A 21,428-nucleotide genomic window follows, 5' to 3' on the forward strand; every position below is an offset into this window, starting at 1 on the left:
TGTTTGATTTAATGTTACTTCATGTAAAAAGTTGATCAACTAACCAACTTCATATCCTTACATGTAATTACTAAAATTTTTTAATATATATTGTGTCTAATTTTGTTTTCATTTAAGTAATTAATTTTTGTGAAAATAGATCTTTTGATTTTGAGATGTATTTCATTGTTTTATGAAAAATGTTGTGATAATTCTATTTATTAATGACATTAATATTCTTATTGTTGAGTTAAGAATAGGATATAAATATGTTGTATATGTTATGTTATATATGTGTGATTTTCCCCTAGATAAATCTTGGTGTTCTTAACTTTTTGAATACATTTTACAGAATGCAATTCGTGGCAAAAGTGACACTTATCATTGACACTTTTCTTCACACATAAATAAAAATATAAATATCTTGCTTAGATCATTAGCCCCCTTGGGAACGATCGAATGGTATGAATATAAATTATATCTTAATAATAAATATCGAATATTATTTTCCATTATGAGTTAGAATATTTGCCTCAAAATATTGAGCTATTTAAATAGGTAAGAAAATTCATTAAATAAGAAAAACACAGAGATATCTCTGATAAAAGTATAGAAAAATATTATATGAAAAAAATAAATAAAAATTAATTTTATTTACTAAATAAATATTAAAAATGGTATTAAAATTAAAAATTATTATAATAAATTTTAAATAAAACAAATAAATATCTTTAGCATTAATATCAATTCCTTTTTGTTCAAGAAGTAATTTAACTATTTCTGTATGACCTTTATAAAATGCCCAAATAAGTGCTGCATAAAATAAATTAAATAATTTCCAAATATAATTTTGAAATAGAAAATTATTAAAATAAATATAAAATAAAAAAATAAATATCTTTAGTATTAATATTAATTCCTTCTTGTTCAAGAAGTAATTTAACTATTTCAAAATATTCATTTTCTAATGCACGTAAAAGTGCGGTATCAAATAATTTAAATAATTTCCAAATATTATTTTGAAATATCAAATTATTAAAATAAATATCAAATAAAACAAATAAATATCTTTAGCATTAATATCAATTCCTTCTTGTTCAAGAAGTAATTTAACTATTTCTATATAACAATTTCTAGATGCATACATAAGTGCTGTCCATAATATTTTAAATAATTTCCAAATATTATTTTGAAATATAAAATTATTAAAATAAATTTGAAATAATTGATGTTAATTCAAAAAATACAATAAACACAGGAGATAAAAAATTGAATAATCTATCAACCAGCTTGAAATTCTTAATCGAGCTTGAGAAAACTATATTCAGTTTAACCGAAAAAAACATACAGCCATCCATTAAAAAAGTATTGGAATTATTCGATTCAAATTATCCCTATACATTTAATAGTATTATAAGTAACATGGTTTATAATGCATTTTCATCACTAAAACATGAATTTGATATTTACTTAAATTTTTTAAAAACACTTCAAACGAAAGAAGAAGAAAATAATCAAAGTGTCGATAAACTAATTTCAATTTTTATCAAACGTATAACTGAAATCAACACACAAGAATCATATTATTTAATGGAGAAACTAATTGAACAAAATTTGATTGATAAAAATATTACCAAAAATATTAAATCGAGATATTTTTCTCATTATCAGGCAAAAGAAGAAAACCAAATCCACATAGCATTTGGAAATGATCCAATAGAAAAATACTTTTTGGATCATTATGAAGAACTTTCAAAGAATGATTGGGAGCTTCATAAGAAATATGTTAAAGAAGGACATAATCCAAATGACATTGCGAAAATAATTCGAAATGATGAAATAGAAAAACTTCAAGAAATATCATCACAAACAAATTTTGATTTTAATCAATTTATTATGCCATCACTTTATGAAAGATGTTCATTTATTAATCAAAAGAATGTTTCATTAATTGATTATGCAGCATTTTTTGGATCAATTAAATGTTTTAAATATTTACTTATGAATAATGCAAATGTAAATAATACAGGTAAATATGCAGTTGCAGGTGGAAATGAAGAAATCATTCATTTATGTGAACAAAATCATTCAACATTTGAAGATGCATATGAAGCTTCAATAGAATTTCATCGAAATAATATCTTTAAATATATTTATGATAACAAATTAGAAGAAATACAACCAAAGTCAATACTTCAAACGCCTGGAGATGAAACTAATCATTTGGTAAGTTTTTGTATCAAAAAAGATAATTATGATATTTCAGCGTTTTTGGAAGAAATAGGAATTAATGTAAATGCTGATAATTTAAATGAATCAGCAAGAAATGGAAATTTATTTCTCTTGAAATATTTCCTTCAAAATAATCAAATTCCAAAAAATATTTTGCCATTTGCTTCAGAATCAGGAAATAGTGAACTTGTGAAATATGTTTTAGAACAAAAAGAAATTGATGTTAATGCAAAAAGTATTCATTTGAATAATTTAGAATATGTTTTAATATTTTGAAACATGTTTTAATAATTTATAATATGTTTTAATAATTTGTAATATGTTTTAATAATTTGTAATATGTTTTAATAATTTGGAATATGTTTGAATAATTTGAAATATGTTTTAATAATTTGAAACAGCACTTCATATAGCAGTTAGAAATAATAATATAGAAATAGTAAAATTACTTTTAGATAAAGGAATTGATGTTAATGCAAAAACTATTCATTTGAATAATTTGTAATATGTTTTAATAATTTGTAATATGTTTTCATAATTTGGAATATGTTTTAATAATATTTTATATGATTCAATAATTTGGAATATGTTTTAATAATTTAGAATATGTTTTAATAATTTGTAATATGTTTTAATAATTTGTAATATGTTTTAATAATTTGAAATATGTTTTAATAATTTGAAACAGCACTTCATATAGCAGTTAGAAATAATAATATAGAAATAGTAAAATTACTTTTAGATAAAGAAGGAATTGATGTTAATGCAAAAAATATTCATTTGAATAATTTGGAATATGTTTTAATAATTTAAAATATGTTTTCATAATTTGGAATATGTTTTCATAATTTGTAATATGTTTTAATAATTTGGAATATGTTTGAATAATTTGAAATATGTTTTAATAATTTGAAACAGCATATCATATAGCAGTTAGAAATAATAATATAGAAATAGTAAAATTACTTTTAGATAAAGAAGGAATTGATGTTAATGCAAAAAATATTCATTTGAATAATTTGGAATATGTTTTAATAATTTAAAATATGTTTTCATAATTTGGAATATGTTTTCATAATTTGGAATATGTTTTAATAATTTGGAATATGTTTTAATAATTTGAAATATGTTTTAATAATTTGAAACAGCACTTCATATAGCAGTTAGAAATAATAATATAGAAATAGTAAAATTACTTTTAGATAAAGAAGGAATTGATGTTAATGCAAAAAATATTCATTTGAATAATTTGGAATATGTTTTAATAATTTAAAATATGTTTTCATAATTTGGAATATGTTTTCATAATTTGGAATATGTTTTAATAATTTGAAATATGTTTTAATAATTTGAAATATGTTTTAATAATTTGAAACAGCACTTCATATAGCAGTTAGAAATAATAATATAGAAATAGTAAAATTACTTTTAGATAAAGAAGGAATTGATGTTAATGCAAAAAATATTCATTTGAATAATTTGGAATATGTTTTAATAATTTAAAATATGTTTTCATAATTTGGAATATGTTTTAATAATATTTTATATGATTCAATAATTTGGAATATGTTTGAATAATTTGAAATATGTTTTAATAATTTGAAACAGCATATCATATAGCAGTTAGAAATAATAATATAGAAATAGTAAAATTACTTTTAGATAAAGAAGGAATTGATGTTAATGCAAAAAATATTCATTTTAATAATTTGGAATATGTTTTAATAATTTGAAATATGTTTTCATAATTTGGAATATGTTTTCATAATTTGGAATATGTTTTCATAATTTGGAATATGTTTTAATAATATTTTATATGATTCAATAATTTGGAATATGTTTTAATAATTTGTAATATGTTTTAATAATTTGGAATATGTTTTAATAATTTGAAATATGTTTTAATAATTTGAAACAGCACTTCATATAGCAGTTAGAAATAATAATATAGAAATAGTAAAATTACTTTTAGATAAAGAAGGAATTGATGTTAATGCAAAAAATATTCATTTGAATAATTTGGAATATGTTTTAATAATTTAAAATATGTTTTCATAATTTGGAATATGTTTGAATAATTTGAAATATGTTTTCATAATTTGGAATATGTTTTAATAATATTTTATATGATTCAATAATTTGGAATATGTTTTAATAATTTGTAATATGTTTTAATAATTTGTAATATGTTTTAATAATTTGGAATATGTTTGAATAATTTGAAATATGTTTTAATAATTTGAAACAGCACTTCATATAGCAGTTAGAAATAATAATATAGAAATAGTAAAATTACTTTTAGATAAAGAAGGAATTGATGTTAATGCAAAAACTATTCATTTGAATAATTTGGAATATGTTTTAATAATTTGTAATATGTTTTAATAATTTGGAATATGTTTTAATAATTTAAAATATGTTTTCATAATTTGGAATATGTTTTAATAATATTTTATATGATTCAATAATTTGGAATATGTTTTAATAATTTGTAATATGTTTTAATAATTTGTAATATGTTTTAATAATTTGGAATATGTTTGAATAATTTGAAATATGTTTTAATAATTTGAAACAGCACTTCATATAGCAGTTAGAAATAATAATATAGAAATAGTAAAATTACTTTTAGATAAAGAAGGAATTGATGTTAATGCAAAAAATATTCATTTGAATAATTTGGAATATGTTTTAATAATTTGTAATATGTTTTAATAATTTGGAATATGTTTTAATAATTTGGAATATGTTTTAATAATTTGTAATATGTTTTAATAATTTGTAATATGTTTTAATAATTTGTAATATGTTTTAATAATTTAGAATATGTTTTAATAATTTGAAACAGCACTTCATATAGCAGTTAGAAATAATAATATAGAAATAGTAAAATTACTTTTAGATAAAGAAGGAATTGATGTTAATGCAAAAACTATTCATTTGAATAATTTGGAATATGTTTTAATAATTTGTAATATGTTTTCATAATTTGGAATATGTTTTAATAATATTTAACTGCAATTCAAATTGCACAAGAAAAAGGTTACACAGAAATAGTAAATTTACTTCGTGAAAAAAGTATAAACGAAAATTTTCAATCAAAATCTTCTTTTGTAAGCATCAAATCTTCATTTTCAATACGAAATGGAAATGAAGCGTATATTGCTAATAATCAAAATCAACTTGAAGATCAAATTTTCGCAGTAAATACTAAAAAGAAAATTACAAAAAGTGTTGATGTAAACACTCAAACATATGAAAACAAACATATTCGTAAAGCAAAATATAAATACATAAAAACAATAATATTATAAAGTGAATTATAAGAAAAACTTCAACAAATAATTATAGCAACAATAGTAAGATTTGATAAATTTTCACACAATTTAAACGATAATTCTCCAATCATTTGAGAATACCGCCACTGATAATAAACGGTCGTTTCAAAAACTTAAAATTCATTTTTCTTTTTTATTTCAAAAAAATATTTAAATTTTAGTGAATATTTTAAATTTATCTATATGATGATAGTAATATATTTTAATGGTACTGAATAATTTCCAAGAAATCATTCTGAGTATCACATATTGGAGATCCAATTTCACATACAAAAAATAAAATTTAAAACAGATTTTTAAGTTCACACTCGCTTAAAATCAACAAAGAATAAAATAATTTTTGATCAAGAGGAATCTATTGGCTGTTTTTGAAATATGGAATCATTGTGATTACTTTTGATATAAGCAAAATTTAAAAAATCTGTCTTGACAAAATTTTTAAAATTAGATAAATTTTGGATACAAGTATATAATTTTGAAAAATATATCATATTCATTTCATGAATTAATTTCCAAAATTTGAGAGCTTCCATCTTTAATTGAATAGTTTCTAACTTGGATTTTAACTGGATTTTGTTTAAAAGGAACAGTATATGCAGAATTAAATTATTTTGCAGTGAAACTGATTGAATTGGGTTTTATTGATTCACAAAAATTTAAATTTCAGAATAATCCATATTTTATACATTACATGTCAATAAAAGAAATTAATTTTTTGAGTAAATCAATAAATTTTACGAATCATTTTCATAGTAATTATGTGTTTAGGATTGACACAAAAGTGGCATTTCATATGGAATTTCAAGCAAAAAGCCAAATTCATGGGAACGAATGGGAAACATTACAATATATTAAGAATTTAATATTCAATTTAAACAAAGAAAATATCATTCAATCTTCAAAATTAATTATAAGTAAATTTGATAATATTTATCCATTATCTTTTAATTTAATTATTGTTAGGATTACATATGCAATTGTTATCATGCGAATGAAAGATATTGATTTATATTTGAATTTTCTTAAAGAAATAAAAAAACTAGAAATGAACATTCATCAAGAAATTGATATTTTTGATATATATGGACATTTTCTTGTTAGTAAAAGTACACAAGAATCATATTATCTTCTTTCCAAAATGATTGAAGATAATTTACTTGATAAAAAAATCATTAAAAATATAAAACACTCGATTGCTTCTCAAGGATATTTTGTGCAATACATGCCAAATGAAACAATTAAAGAATTAGGGGATGATAAATTTACTGAATATATTCAAAAAAATTATGAAGAACTTTCAAATAATGATTGGGAATTACATAAGAAATTAATTGAAGAAGGAGTTAATCCAAATGAAATTGCGAAAATAATTCGAAATGATGAAATCGAAAAACTTCAAGTAATATCATCACAACAAAATTTTGATTTTAATCAAACAATTGAACCATCACTTTATGAAAGATGTTCATTTATTAATCATTCTAATGTTACATTAATTGATTATGCAGCATTTTTTGGATCAATTGAATGTTTTAAATATTTATTTATGAACAATGCAAATGTAGAAAACACAGGTAAATATGCAGTTGCAGGTGGAAATCAAGAAATTATTCATTTATGCGAACAGAATCATTCATCATTTGAAGGTGCATATGAAACAGCAATTATGTTTCATCGAAATGATATTTTTAAATATATTTATGAAAATGAGATTATCGGAATTGATAATTTAGAAGAATTAGGGAAAAAATGTATTACATATCATAATTATGAACTATTATCATATTTACAAGAAAATGATATGAAAATTAATGACAATATTATTAATGAAGCCGCACAAACAGGAAATTTATTACTTACCAAATATTTTCTTAAATTCTATCAAATCCCAAAAAATATTTTAGTTTTTTCAACAATATCTGGAAATATTGAACTTGTTAAAACCATTTTAGAAAAAGAAGGAATTGATGTTAATACTAAAAATATTTATTTGTTTTATTCGAAATTTGAATTAATAATTTAATATTTCAAAATAATAATTGGAAATTATTTAAATTATTTAATACAGCACTTCTATTAGCATCTGGAAATGGTTATGCAGAAATAGTTAAATTACTTCTTGAACAAGAAGGAATTGATATTAATGCTAAAAATTTTTATTTGTTTTATTTAATATTTATTTGAATAATTTTATATTTCAAAGTAATATTTGGAAATTATTTGAAATATTTTGGTCTGCACTTATTTGGGCATATCTAAAAGGATACATTGAAATCGTTAAATTACTTCTTGAACAAGAAGGAATTGATGTTAATACTCAAAATATTTTTTTGTTTCATTTAATGTTTATTTTAATAATTTTATATTTCAAAGTAATATTTGGAAATTATTTAAATTATTTCAAACAGCACTTATGATTGCATCTGGAATTGGTCATACTGAAATCGTTAAATTCCTTCTTGAACATAAAGGAATTGATGTTAATAGTAAAAATATTTATTTGTTTTATTTAGAATTTATTTTAATAATTTTTTATTTCAAAATGTTGTTTGGAAATTATTTAAATTTTTTAGAACAGCACTTATTAATGCATCTGAAAATGGTTATACAGAAATAGTTAAATTACTTCTTGAACATGAAGGAATTGATGTTAATGCGAAAGATATTTATTTATATTATTTAGAATTTTTTTTAACAATTTCATATTTCAAAATAATATTTGGAAATTATTCAAATTATTTAGAACAGCACTTGTGTATGCATCTGAAAATGGTCATACAAAAATAGTTAAATTAATTACTCAAAAAGAAAGGAATAAAAGTAATACAAAAAATATTTATTAGTTTTACTTGAAATATATTTTTACTATTTCTAATTTCAAAATAATATTTAATTCCCAATCTCTCATTTCTTCTAAATATATATCTTTCTAATCAATTTCTGATTGTGAAAAAGAATTTAAAAGAAAAATAACTTTGTTTGATATAGTTTTAATAATTACGTGGACTGATATTTGTTGATATAAAATGAAAACGCATAATCCAAATACACTGTTAGTTATTCTAAAAGAATTAAGTGGAAAGCTGTGTATTGCTGTGGAGCAAAGTGAAGTTGTTTTGGGCATTACTTGGATATTTTTATAGATTGATGTCGTTCCCAATACATAGCCCAGTAATTACAACTACAAACATCGATATTAATATTTCAGTCGATTATATCCCTGATGAAAGTAGTGAATTCTTTGAAATTTTGAGTTTTACACATTATAATTATGTTTTTGTAATTTACAAAATATTTTGTAATTTGTAACTGCTTTTTTGATATAAAACATATAATCTCTTAATTGGTATATTAATTAGGGAATTTTCTTACTTCAAAACATTGAATATGTTATTCAACTTGTGAATACTTTTTTGACTTTCAAAAAGAACACTTCCAGTATAAGACACTAAATTTACAAAGGAAAATCATAAACTTATTAGATGAATATTAAATAAAACATTTGCAATTTCAATCTAATTGACTCCATTTTCAATTAATTTTTTATGAAGTTCCCAATCATTCGATTTCTGTAGATTGAGAATTATTAATTTTTTTGTTTATTTGATAATGTCACTCGCAAAAAGAAAAAATAAAAAGTGACTTTTAAAAGTTTTCATAATTTCTTTGATTTGCCAAAAAAAAATAGTTGTTTACATATGTTTTTTGATTTTTTCTACATATAATACAGAAAATATGGAATTGATATGTTTCATAATATCTTTAGATCAATATAACTTTGTTAGGACATTTTAAAAAAAGGATAATTTACTTGTTTTTTAAATTTGATAGATCTTTATTTTGTTTTATGATTTTTTTCATGAAATGTTTGTTCATCTTGATCGGCTTTTTTTATTCAGAACTTTATATCATTCCTTCAAAGCTAGCTTTTTGTGTTAGCCTATGAAAACCGATCAAATTTGATTATGTTTTATTCATTTTGATAATTTTAAATTGATAGCGATTGATAATTTTATTCTTAACGTTCGAAATATAAAAAGTCAATGGAAAAACTTTGTAATTATGAATTTTTAGGGTGTTTAACACAAGGCGAGAATTATCGAATTATGAAAGCAACACATAAACCTACAGGGATCATCGTAATTGTCAAAATTTATCCCAAAAATTTAGACGAAGTTCATCAACTTCGAGAAAAAATCGAGAATGAAGTTAATATTACACGTAATCTTCACCATCCTTTTATTAATCGATTATTTGATTATTTTCAAGATGAACAAAATTTTTACTTAGTTCATGAGTTTTTAGAGAACGGGGAGTTAACGAATTTTATCATTAATAATGAAAAATTAACCGAAGAAACGTCATTATTATATTTTTCACAGTTAGTTTCATCAGTTAAATATTTACGAGACCAAGGTTTAGTTCATTGTGACATTTGTTCTAAGAATGTTCATATTGATCATTATTTTCATATTCGATTAACAGGGTTTAGTTTAAGTCAACATTTAAATGATAAATCTACTTTACATGATTCATATAGTCATATTGGATATCTTTCACCAGAAGTTCTTAATGGAGAACCATTTTCTACAATGAGTGATATCTGGAGTTTAGGTGTTTTATTATATTTAATGTGTTCAGGGACATTACCATTTCGTGGTAATAATGCAGGTCTTTTAGTATTTTCAATCATCAATACAGAACCAGAATATCCAGAATATTTTTCATATGAACTTTGTGATCTTTTAACACAAATATTTAAGAAATCACCTATTGAACGTATTACACTTGAAAAGATTGTTCAGCATCCATGGTTTACGCAAGTTCATTATCCATTTATTAATGGTAATTCATTTGAAATTGATCAAGAAATTATCCAAAAATTTCCTAAATATTCATTAGATCCGAATAAAATCTCATTTTTACATGGTAATGAATTTATTAATAATGAAACTGTATCATATTATTTACTTTCACGTGAAAAAGAAGTTATTCAAATATCAGAAAATTATCGCCAAACTCTTATTACGACATATTCCGATACTACGAGTAATAATAGTAATTTAGATAGTAATAATGGACATTCTAATAGTAGTAGTATTACACATATGATTTTATCTAAACGTCAACAAAAGTCACAGCCACTTGCAGCATCATTTATGCAACACAAAATGCGCCACGAACATTCTATCGTTGCGAGAGCAGATAAACGACGTGGAAACGGTCGCCGCCCTATCAAAAAGATAAGCAAAGCGGTTATATGAGGCACCTCAAAAATGTGTGAAAAATAAATATTTACTTTGAAATAAATATATCTTATTATAATTATTATTCCTTATCAATGACTTGAACTAGAACTGGTAAATCTTTGGATAATTGAAGTTTCTCATGATCAATATGAACTAAATTACTTGAAACTTCAAAACAAAAGCATTTCATTCGTTTTATCTAAATGACAATATTTAAATAATTCTTGACAAAGACTAATATAAAAAATATCTTCTTCATTAAAACTTTTCTTTAAAATTGTATTTTCTGTTGGACGAATTTGACCTTTTTGAACAAGTTCTTCAGCTTTTTTCATCGATAATACTTTAAGTTCTGCACGTATTTGTGAGAGATATTCAAATTCTTCAAGGCGATTTGTTATTACTTCCATTAAATTTGCTTCTTGTTGTTGGATTTCGCTCATATCTTCGGTTTGTTTTGGGGTGTCCCATGAATTTGTCTTACTTTGTTCACATTTTGCTTTATTTCAAGTTTATTTATTCTCATATTTTAGCATCTAAATTTAAAAAATTTTGAATCAAATAATTTTTCTTTTTACTTATATTCTTAAATTTACTTGTTACTTTCGTTTGAGCTCAAAGATTTAATACTTGAAAAGCAAATTCAATAGCAAATGTAAATTGGTTGCGAACTCCGATATTTTTAAATATCCCTTGAACAAAATCATGAAACTATTACCAATTTCTTGTGATTAGTTGAATGTATTGTTTGGGCATTAATATTCATAAAATATAAATAATCTGCTTCAACACTAGCTAACTTTGGATGATCAAAATTAGATTGTCAAATTACGATATTTTATCATTATAGACAAAATTATCAAAAATTTTAATGATCATTGTTTATTGAAACCTTGCTTTATTTTCTTAATTTTTCCTCATGCAAACCGCAAGAACTCCGATTATTATGATTACTGCTAAGAATGCAATAATAATTCCTACGATCAAGCCTGCATTTGATTTTTGTCCAGCTGGACTTGGTTGTGGGTTATCTGGGAATTGTACTCCAAGGCAAGTAATAAGTTTTTTATCTTGGTTTGAGAATATTACGTTACATGAACCATATAAGCTTGAAGCATTGAGTTCTTTGTGATTTGAGTTGAAAGTCATTGTTTGATTATATTTGTTACATGTATCCAATGTAAATTTGTCATTTGGTGCGCAGTAAATGATTTGAGTTGTTCCGATGATATCATTTGAAATTTTTGATTCGTTTTCATATTTTACCAAAATTTGTTTTGGCTTTGTCATTAATTCGGTTGTATAAATCTTCGGGAATTCACCTGTTGAATAATCAAATTCGATCATTTTATCAGTAAGATCAATTGAATCGGATATAAAAATCGATTTATTTTTCAGTGACATTTGGTTATTAACTACTAAAGTACCTTTAATTGATGTTGCTGAATTAACATTTATGGTATCGACAATTGTCTTTTGAACTTTTTTACTTTCTTCAACAATTGAAGTTGTGAATGATGATTTACCTACGAAATCAATTTGAGTAAATTTCATGACACCATTAACTTCATAATTTGTATCTTGAGTTACAGTTAATGGATTCTTGAGAGTAATTTCTGTTGCTCCTTTCAATCCGATTAAAACATTACCTTTCCCATTTAATACCAAATTGACATTACTTGTTAAATCTTTTAATTCTATGTCACCTAAGTTATTAATTATTAAGCCATTCTTATAGTCTGTTAATTTATCCCAATTACCAGCAAATGTTATGACGAGTTTGTTAATACTTTTAGATGATTCTAATAAAAATCCATTAAATTGTTTAACGGATGCATCAAGAGTTAAAGTAAGTGCGTCACCAGAGTCTAATTGGTTTTCAAGAGTTCCAGTTAATTTATCATTAGTAATAACTAAATTACCAATTTCTGTTTGAGCATCTTTAAATGTAATATCTTCTTTATTTTCTGATATTATTCTTAAGTTATTATATTTAGCTTTACTTAAGTCTTGGAATGCTTTAGGATCAAGAATCACTTTATTATTTTCGAATTTGATATTATTTTCAATTTTATCATTGAATGTAACCTTTGTTAATTGGATATTAGGGATTTTAATTATGATATCTTCTTTATCTTTAATATCTTTGAATTTGATAGATAATGTACAATCAGAAATCTGAATCTTATTGATATGTTGATCATCTAATTGATTAATATCAATATTAACATTAGCATTAGATGATGAATTAATATAAACTTCCGAATTTAAGTTTTCGAGTTCAGATAATTTAATAGCATCATCAAGTTTATCATTAATTTCTAAATATATTTTCTTAGTTCCTTTATCAACTTTTGATTTAATATCACACATTTCTTTGTTTTCGATCTTAACATAACCATCAGAACACTTTTGGCCAACGCAATATTTTTCAGGTATTATCTCGGGAAGACTTTTCAGAGACATTTGAACACATTTCTTATTATCAACTTGATTAATAGTAAACTGAGTAATATTTTCGAATAAGCCCAAGAAATCCATAGAATTTGTATAATCGAAAGTGTATTTCCAAGAATCATTTGGAATATCTTTTTCGGAACATATTAAAGATATTTTTGTATTTAAAGCTTTCTTTAATTCTTCAAAATTAAATGTTTGCTTAGGAGTTGGGAACATTAAGTTAATTTTTAAATTATATTTGTTATTTCCATCAAATGGAATAGGAGCTTTATAATTAATCAAATTATTTGTAATTTTACCATATTCATCAACATTCATATGAATTCCTAATTGGCCTCCAGGAAGTAAATTAAATTCATCGAAATTTGATTCTTCGATTTTATCGAATAATTCATTCAAAATTTTGATTTTAATATTATCTGTTTTTTCGATTTTCTCAGTATATAATTTCAAGTATAGATTTAATGGATTATTAGAATTTAATTTCGAACTTTTATCAATATTCTTTATTTGATTTACAGAAAATATTACATCCTTTAAATTTGAATTTATCGAATCTTTATCAGTATTTAATGAAATATCACTTGTGATACTAACATTATCAGAGGTAGCTATGATATTTAGTGGATCTTTTCCTTTGTTTGTAATTGATGCAGGAATGTCTAATCCGCCAATTGATATTTCAGACTTAGTATTTTGAATAATTCTAAATAATGGCCCGCCCAAAATTTCAAGATTTCCTTCGTATGATAATGACTTTTGCCAATTGCATTTTTCGGGGAATATAACTTTTCCTCCATCAAGTTCGAAAGTGTAGTTAAATAAGTTATAAATATTTAATGAATTCTCTGGAATTATTGTTACCTTATTTTTGATTCCTTTAAAGTCTACGTCAACTGATGCTACATCTTTCTTGATTATAATCTTCTTTTTGATTTCATTAAGGACAATATCAAATTCAAAATTATTTACATGAACTTCTAAATCATCTTTAATGTTGTTATATATTTGAACAATGCTTTTAACTGAATTTTGAGATAATATATTAATAGTTAAATCCTTTGTTAGAGTTTTATCTACGTTAACTAAATCGAAATTAATTGCTTCAATTTTATTGAAAGCGATAAGAGAATTTGCATCGCTGATTAAATTGTTAATAGAAACATCAACTCCATCTGGTTTTATAACTGTATTTTCTAGATGGAGACCATATCTCTTAATTGTTTTACTAGCAACATTAACTGTTATATCCTTTGTTAATAATGTGTTTTGATTCTTATCTTCACTTGGGAAATCAAGTGTAATTAATGCTTCAACTTTATCTTCTCCAGAGATTCCATAAATTTCAAGGTTATGTGTTAATTTAGTGCCATCAAGTTTTACTGAACTTGCATCACCGTATACATATAATTTACAGTCATCGGTAATGTCTTCTTGTTTGAAATTTTTGATTTCAATGAATTTCATTCCTTGTATTTTTTTACATTGGTCTTCTTTGGTTCCAATACATATCGTTTGTTCTTCAATGCTTAAATATATTAATGTAATATAAATAAACATTTCCAAATTACAAATGAGATGACCAAATATTTTTCATTATAAAAACATTAAATATAAAAAAAACTTAATTCAAATCCAATTTTTGGGGTTTTCAACTGAAGTTAAAATTTTTTAGCGATTTATATAAAACATAAAACAATAAGGTTATAGTTTAAGATTTTTAAGAACTTTAAAATTTGGATCGAAATAATTATTTACAACCATTAGAAGTTGCGAAGTTTTCAAAGAATAAATTACATCAAAATGTGAACAAAGTAAGACAAATTCATGGGACACCCCAAAACAAACCGAAGATATGGGCGAAATCCAACAACAAGAAGCAAATTTAATGGAAGTAATAACAAATCGCCTTGAAGAATTTGAATATCTCTCACAAATACGTGCAGAACTTAAAGTATTATCGATGAAAAAAGCTGAAGAACTTGTTCAAAAAGGTCAAATTCGTCCAACAGAAAATACAATTTTAAAGAAAAGTTTTAATGAAGAAGATATTTTTTATATTAGTCTTTGTCAAGAATTATTTAAATATTGTCATTTAGATAAAACGAATGAAATGCTTTGTTTTGAAGTTTCAAGTAATTTAGTTCATATTGATCATGAGAAACTTCAATTATCCAAAGATTTACCAGTTCTAGTTCAAGTCATTGATAAGGAATAATAATTATAATAAGATATATTTATTTCAAAGTAAATATTTATTTTTCACACATTTTTGAGGTGCCTCATATAACCGCTTTGCTTATCTTTTTGATAGGGCGGCGACCGTTTCCACGTCGTTTATCTGCTCTCGCAACGATAGAATGTTCGTGGCGCATTTTTGTGTTGCATAAATGATGCTGCAAGTGGCTGTGACTTTTGTTGACGTTTAGATAAAATCATATGTGTAATACTACTACTATTAGAATGTCCATTATTACTATCTAAATTACTATTATTACTCGTAGTATCGGAATATGTCGTAATAAGAGTTTGGCGATAATTTTCTGATATTTGAATAACTTCTTTTTTCACGTGAAAGTAAATAATATGATACAGTTTCATTATTAATAAATTCATTACCATGTAAAAATGAGATTTTATTCGGATCTAATGAATATTTAGGAAATTTTTGGATAATTTCTTGATCAATTTCAAATGAATTACCATTAATAAATGGATAATGAACTTGCGTAAACCATGGATGCTGAACAATCTTTTCAAGTGTAATACGTTCAATAGGTGATTTCTTAAATATTTGTGTTAAAAAGATCACAAAGTTCATATGAAAAATATTCTGGATATTCTGGTTCTGTATTGATGATTGAAAATACTAAAAGACCTGCATTATTACCACGAAATGGTAATGTCCCTGAACACATTAAATATAATAAAACACCTAAACTCCAGATATCACTCATTGTAGAAAATGGTTCTCCATTAAGAACTTCTGGTGAAAGATATCCAATATGACTATATGAATCATGTAAAGTAGATTTATCATTTAAATGTTGACTTAAACTAAACCCTGTTAATCGAATATGAAAATAATGATCAATATGAACATTCTTAGAACAAATGTCACAATGAACTAAACCTTGGTCTCGTAAATATTTAACTGATGAAACTAACTGTGAAAAATATAATAATGACGTTTCTTCGGTTAATTTTTCATTATTAATGATAAAATTCGTTAACTCCCCGTTCTCTAAAAACTCATGAACTAAGTAAAAATTTTGTTCATCTTGAAAATAATCAAATAATCGATTAATAAAAGGATGGTGAAGATTACGTGTAATATTAACTTCATTCTCGATTTTTTCTCGAAGTTGATGAACTTCGTCTAAATTTTTGGGATAAATTTTGACAATTACGATGATCCCTGTAGGTTTATGTGTTGCTTTCATAATTCGATAATTCTCGCCTTGTGTTAAACACCCTAAAAATTCATAATTACAAAGTTTTTCCATTGACTTTTTTATATTTCGAACGTTAAGAATAAAATTATCAATCGCTCTCAATTTAGAAACCGTAATGTTTGTTGTAAAATTTAATGTTCTTCGGCTGAAAGTTGTATGGAATAAATAGCTTTAGAAAATTATTCATGCTAAACAAAAACAACATTCACTTATAATTTCTAATGAGTAATTAATATACATCGAGCAGAAAACATGTAAATACATTTCATTAAAAAAACATTAATGTTTTCTAAAAATATTTTTACTAACTATCTATTAGTTATCATTATTCAGGCTAATTCGAACAATTTGGAAATAAGCTTGAAATTGTTATGATATTTTTCTTCTCGAATACTGTAAGTTAAATTGTTAAAAAAATTTGAGCAGTAAGTGTTCGAATATATGTACATTTTATAATCAGTATTTTTTACTTAAATTTCAAATAATCTTATTCAATTTTGAATAAAAAAACAAATATATGAATTGATTAATATTCACTAAATTAAATATTATACACAAATAAGAATTTCAAAAAAATCAATGCAAAAATCTGGAAAATATATTTTTCATTTCGAAATGATACCATGTGATATTTGTGCCCCAAGTAAAATATTCAAAAAGTAATGTTAACCACTGGACAACAAAAAGTGCCTAATCGTTAGTCATTGTTCTGAATACTGCTGTCAATTTGACAATACCAGTAAAATAAAAATGAAAATATCTTAACATATTATCAATATAATTTGTTTATACTGTTAACTAATATATACAATTTGTTTTTTATCATTTTTAATGAACTATTAATAAGATATTTCTTTAATTTTAAAATATATTCTTGTTTCTTAAAAAATGATATTTGAGAGCATTCGTTGCAGTCGTGCTATCAAAATTCAATACATCGATTTCCAAAAAAATGTTTGCGTTTTTACTTGCATTAGGTGCATCAGTAACAACGTACACCGTCAAATCCGGCGACACACTTTCAGGAATCGCTGTTAAATTCGGTGTTACTGTTTCACAACTTTGCTCATGGAACGGAATTTCAAATCCCAACCTTATCTATGTTGGCCAAGTTCTTAAAGTTTCTGCTAGCAGCGGTGGTGGCAGCAGCGGCTCATACACAACATACACAGTTAAGTCTGGTGATACCCTTTCAGCTATTGCTGCAAGATACGGCACAACAGTCTCAGCAATCTGCTCCCTCAATGGCATTTCAAATGCTAACCTTATCTATGTTGGTCAAGTTCTTAAGATCCCAGGCGGCAGCAGCCCACAACCAACAGCAGCTCCACAACCAACATCAGGATCATCAGTTACAGCTTCCCAAATGCAAAGATTCGGATGGGTTGACACATCATCAACAGTTATCAACGACTTAAACAGCTGCCTTAGCAGATTCGGAATCACAAACCGTCAATCACGTCTTCACTTCCTTTCACAATGCGCTCACGAATCAGGTCTTGGTAAGTGGACTAAGGAACTCGCAAGTGGTTCAGCATACGAATATCGTTCCGACTTAGGAAACATTTATGCTGGTGATGGACCAAAGTATAAGGGTGGTGGTTACATCCAATTAACAGGCCGTTACAACTACCAACAATTAGCCAACTACCTCGGTGATCAAAACGTCATGCAAGGTGTCGACTATGTTGCCACCCACTATCCATGGACATCCGCTGGCTTCTGGTGGTACAGGAACGGAATGAACACACTTTGCGCAAACGGCGCTACAGTTGAGCAAGTTACAAAGAGAGTTAACGGCGGCTACAATGGTCTTGAATCACGTAGAGCCTACTACAACAAGGCATGTGGAATCTTCTAAACTGGCTCCTTTACTTTAATTTTGGAAATCGAATTTGTGCAGATTAATTGAAATGTGTTTAATTAAGATTGCAACCAAAATGTATCTGTTTATTGTGTTGAATGTGTGCGAAATTGATATAAATACTTATGTTTTCGTGAGATAAATCCCATTTCGCTTCTTTCTTGATCAAGAAATGAATGTGGTGCAGTTTCAATTTGTATGAGGTGTAAATCGGCGGTTATTTATTGGCTGCACAAAATTGAGAGGCAACGGTTTATACGTCAATCTGACGAAATGGTTTTTTTTAAAACATAAATTTCTCGACATGAAGAAGAAAACCAGTAAATTTAGTCGAAATGTTTTTTAAATAACAAAAATTATGTGTAATATTATAATAAGTTTTGATGATTTTGATTATTCTAAGATATAAACAAATTTTTATTTTTGAAAGCATTAAGTCAAAAAAATGTTTGCGTTTTTGCTTGCATTAGGTGCATCAGCATCAACGTACACCGTAAAGTCCGGCGATACCCTTTCCGGAATTGCCAAGAAGTTCGGTGTTACCGTTTCCCAATTATGTTCATGGAACGGAATTAAAGATGCTAACAAAATCTATGTTGGCCAAGTTCTTAAAGTTTCAGCCAGCAGTGGTGGTGGCAGCAGCGGCTCATACACAACATACACAGTTAAGTCTGGTGATACCCTTTCAGCTATTGCTGCAAGATACGGCACAACAGTCTCAGCAATCTGCTCCCTCAATGGAATTAAGAATGCCAACAAAATCTACGTAGGTCAAAAACTTAAGATTCCAAGCGGCGGATCAAAGCCTCAACCAACAGCAGCTCCAAAACCAACATCAGGTGGTGGTGGCAGCGGATCAACTGTTACAGCATCTCAAATGAAGAAGTTCGGATGGGTCGACACATCATCAACAGTTATCAACGACTTAAACAGCTGCCTCAAGAAATTCGGAATCACAAACCGTCAATCACGTCTTCACTTCCTTTCACAATGCGCTCACGAATCAGGCCTTGGTAAATGGACTAAGGAACTCGCTAGCGGAAAGGCTTATGAAGGACGTAAGGACTTAGGTAACACTCAACCAGGTGATGGTCCCAAGTATAAGGGTGGTGGTTACATCCAATTAACAGGCCGTTACAACTATCAAGCATTAGCTAACTATCTTGGTGACCAAAAAGTTATGCAAGGTGTCGATTATGTTGCTAAGCACTATCCATGGACATCTGCCGGTTTCTGGTGGTACAGAAATGGAATGAACACACTTTGCGCAAACGGCGCTTCAGTTGAACAAGTTACAAAGAGAGTTAATGGTGGTTACAACGGCCTTGAATCACGTAGGAAATACTACAACAAGGCATGTGGAATCTTCTAAAGCAGTTCTTGCTTTTGATTTCTTTTGAGAAAGCAAACCAAAATGATCTCAAATTAGCTCAATAAACTAGTGAAGATCAAAAACTTTTCCAATTTCATGCCGCTATATCAGAGACGACGAAAACTTTTTCTGTGATAATCCACTTTTCAAATGTAAAGAAAACAACATTTTGAGTTATTTTTTCAGAGGAAACCGTGGTCACTTCACATTATAATTGAACGTGTTAAAACGATAAATATTTATCGTTTTTTAAGTTCACTTTTCTCGATGACTAATTACGCTCAAGAATCACTTAAGCTTCATCAAAAGCTCAGAGGTAAGCTCGAAATCGTTTGCCGTGCCCCAGTTACAAACAAAGAAGAATTATCCCTTGCTTATACACCTGGTGTTGCCCAACCATGCCTTGAAATCCAAAAGAACGTCGATCTTTCTTACGAATTAACAAGAAGGTGGAATACTGTCGCTGTTGTTACTGATGGTACTGCTGTTCTTGGCTTAGGTGATATCGGACCAGAAGCTGGCATGCCAGTTATGGAAGGAAAATGCGTCCTTTTCAAGTCCTTTGGTGATGTTGATGCTATCCCACTTTGCATCCGTTCCAAGAATGTTGAAGATATTTGCCGTACTGTTGAATTATTAGCTGGTTCCTTCGGTGGTATCAACCTTGAAGATATCAGCGCTCCACGTTGCTTCGAAATCGAACGCCGCCTTAAGCAAACATGTGACATTCCAATCTATCATGATGATCAACATGGTACAGCTGTTGTTACACTTGCTGCTCTTACAAATGCCCTTCGTATCGTTGGAAAGAAGATCGAGGATATCAAAGTCGTTACATCTGGAGCTGGTGCTGCAGGTATTGCTATCATCAAACTTTTAATTGCTCGTGGTCTTAATCCAAAGAATGTTATCATGACCGATCGTATGGGAGCTATCTATGAAGGTCGTGAAGGTCTTAACCCAGAGAAGGAAGAAATCGCCAAGATCACAAACTCTGAAAAACTTTCTGGTTCACTTGCCGATGTTCTTAAGGGTGCTGATGTCTTCATTGGTGTTTCTGCTCCAAAGACAGTCACTAAGGAAATGGTTAAGTCAATGGCACCAAATGCAGTTCTCTTCCCAATGGCTAACCCAACACCAGAAATCATGCCAAACGAAGCACTTGAAGCAGGTGCTGCTGTTGTTGGTACAGGACGTTCTGATTTCCCCAACCAAATCAACAACGTTCTTGCATTCCCAGCAATCTTCCGTGGTGCACTTGATGTTCGTGCTAAGGATATCAATGATGAAATGAACATTGCTGCTGCTAATGCAATTGCTGACCTTGTTTCCCCAGAAGAACTCAACAAGGATTACATCTTACCTAAGCCATTCGACCCACGTGTTAAAGATGCCGTCAGTAAAGCAGTCGCTGAAGCAGCACGTAAGTCTGGAGTTGCAAGAATTTAAGTAAAACAATGAAAAGGATTTTATGGTACG

At 26.4% G+C, this 21,428-nt stretch overlaps 4 protein-coding genes across 4 annotated transcripts; 3 read left to right on the forward strand and 1 right to left on the reverse strand.

Moving 5' to 3' along the window:
• Positions 1 to 11,704: 11,704 nt before the first annotated feature.
• On the reverse strand, positions 11,705 to 13,339 carry GO595_002505 (uncharacterized protein; the record flags this gene model as incomplete). Its single annotated transcript, XM_067915422.1, has 1 exon — positions 11,705 to 13,339. One exon carries the CDS (start codon positions 13,337 to 13,339, stop codon positions 11,705 to 11,707), a length of 1,635 nt encoding a protein of 544 aa, XP_067777442.1.
• Positions 13,340 to 17,665: 4,326 nt separating this feature from the next.
• GO595_002506 (LysM peptidoglycan-binding domain-containing protein) lies at positions 17,666 to 18,574 on the forward strand (the record flags this gene model as incomplete). Its single annotated transcript, XM_067915424.1, has 1 exon — positions 17,666 to 18,574. One exon carries the CDS (start codon positions 17,666 to 17,668, stop codon positions 18,572 to 18,574), a length of 909 nt encoding a protein of 302 aa, XP_067777443.1.
• Positions 18,575 to 19,022: 448 nt separating this feature from the next.
• On the forward strand, positions 19,023 to 19,949 carry GO595_002507 (LysM peptidoglycan-binding domain-containing protein; the record flags this gene model as incomplete). The annotated part of the gene is made up of 1 exon (XM_067915425.1): positions 19,023 to 19,949. The coding sequence occupies one exon, from the start codon at positions 19,023 to 19,025 to the stop codon at positions 19,947 to 19,949; it is 927 nt and encodes a 308-aa protein (XP_067777444.1).
• A 267-nt stretch (positions 19,950 to 20,216) lies between these two features.
• GO595_002508 (NAD-dependent malic enzyme) lies at positions 20,217 to 21,398 on the forward strand (the record flags this gene model as incomplete). The annotated part of the gene is made up of 1 exon (XM_067915426.1): positions 20,217 to 21,398. The coding sequence occupies one exon, from the start codon at positions 20,217 to 20,219 to the stop codon at positions 21,396 to 21,398; it is 1,182 nt and encodes a 393-aa protein (XP_067777445.1).
• Positions 21,399 to 21,428: the final 30 nt, after the last annotated feature.

Source organism: Histomonas meleagridis (genome assembly GCF_020186115.1).
Source record: "Histomonas meleagridis strain 2922-C6/04-10x chromosome Unknown contig_18, whole genome shotgun sequence".
In the NCBI taxonomy this organism is placed as follows: domain Eukaryota; phylum Parabasalia; order Tritrichomonadida; family Dientamoebidae; genus Histomonas; species Histomonas meleagridis.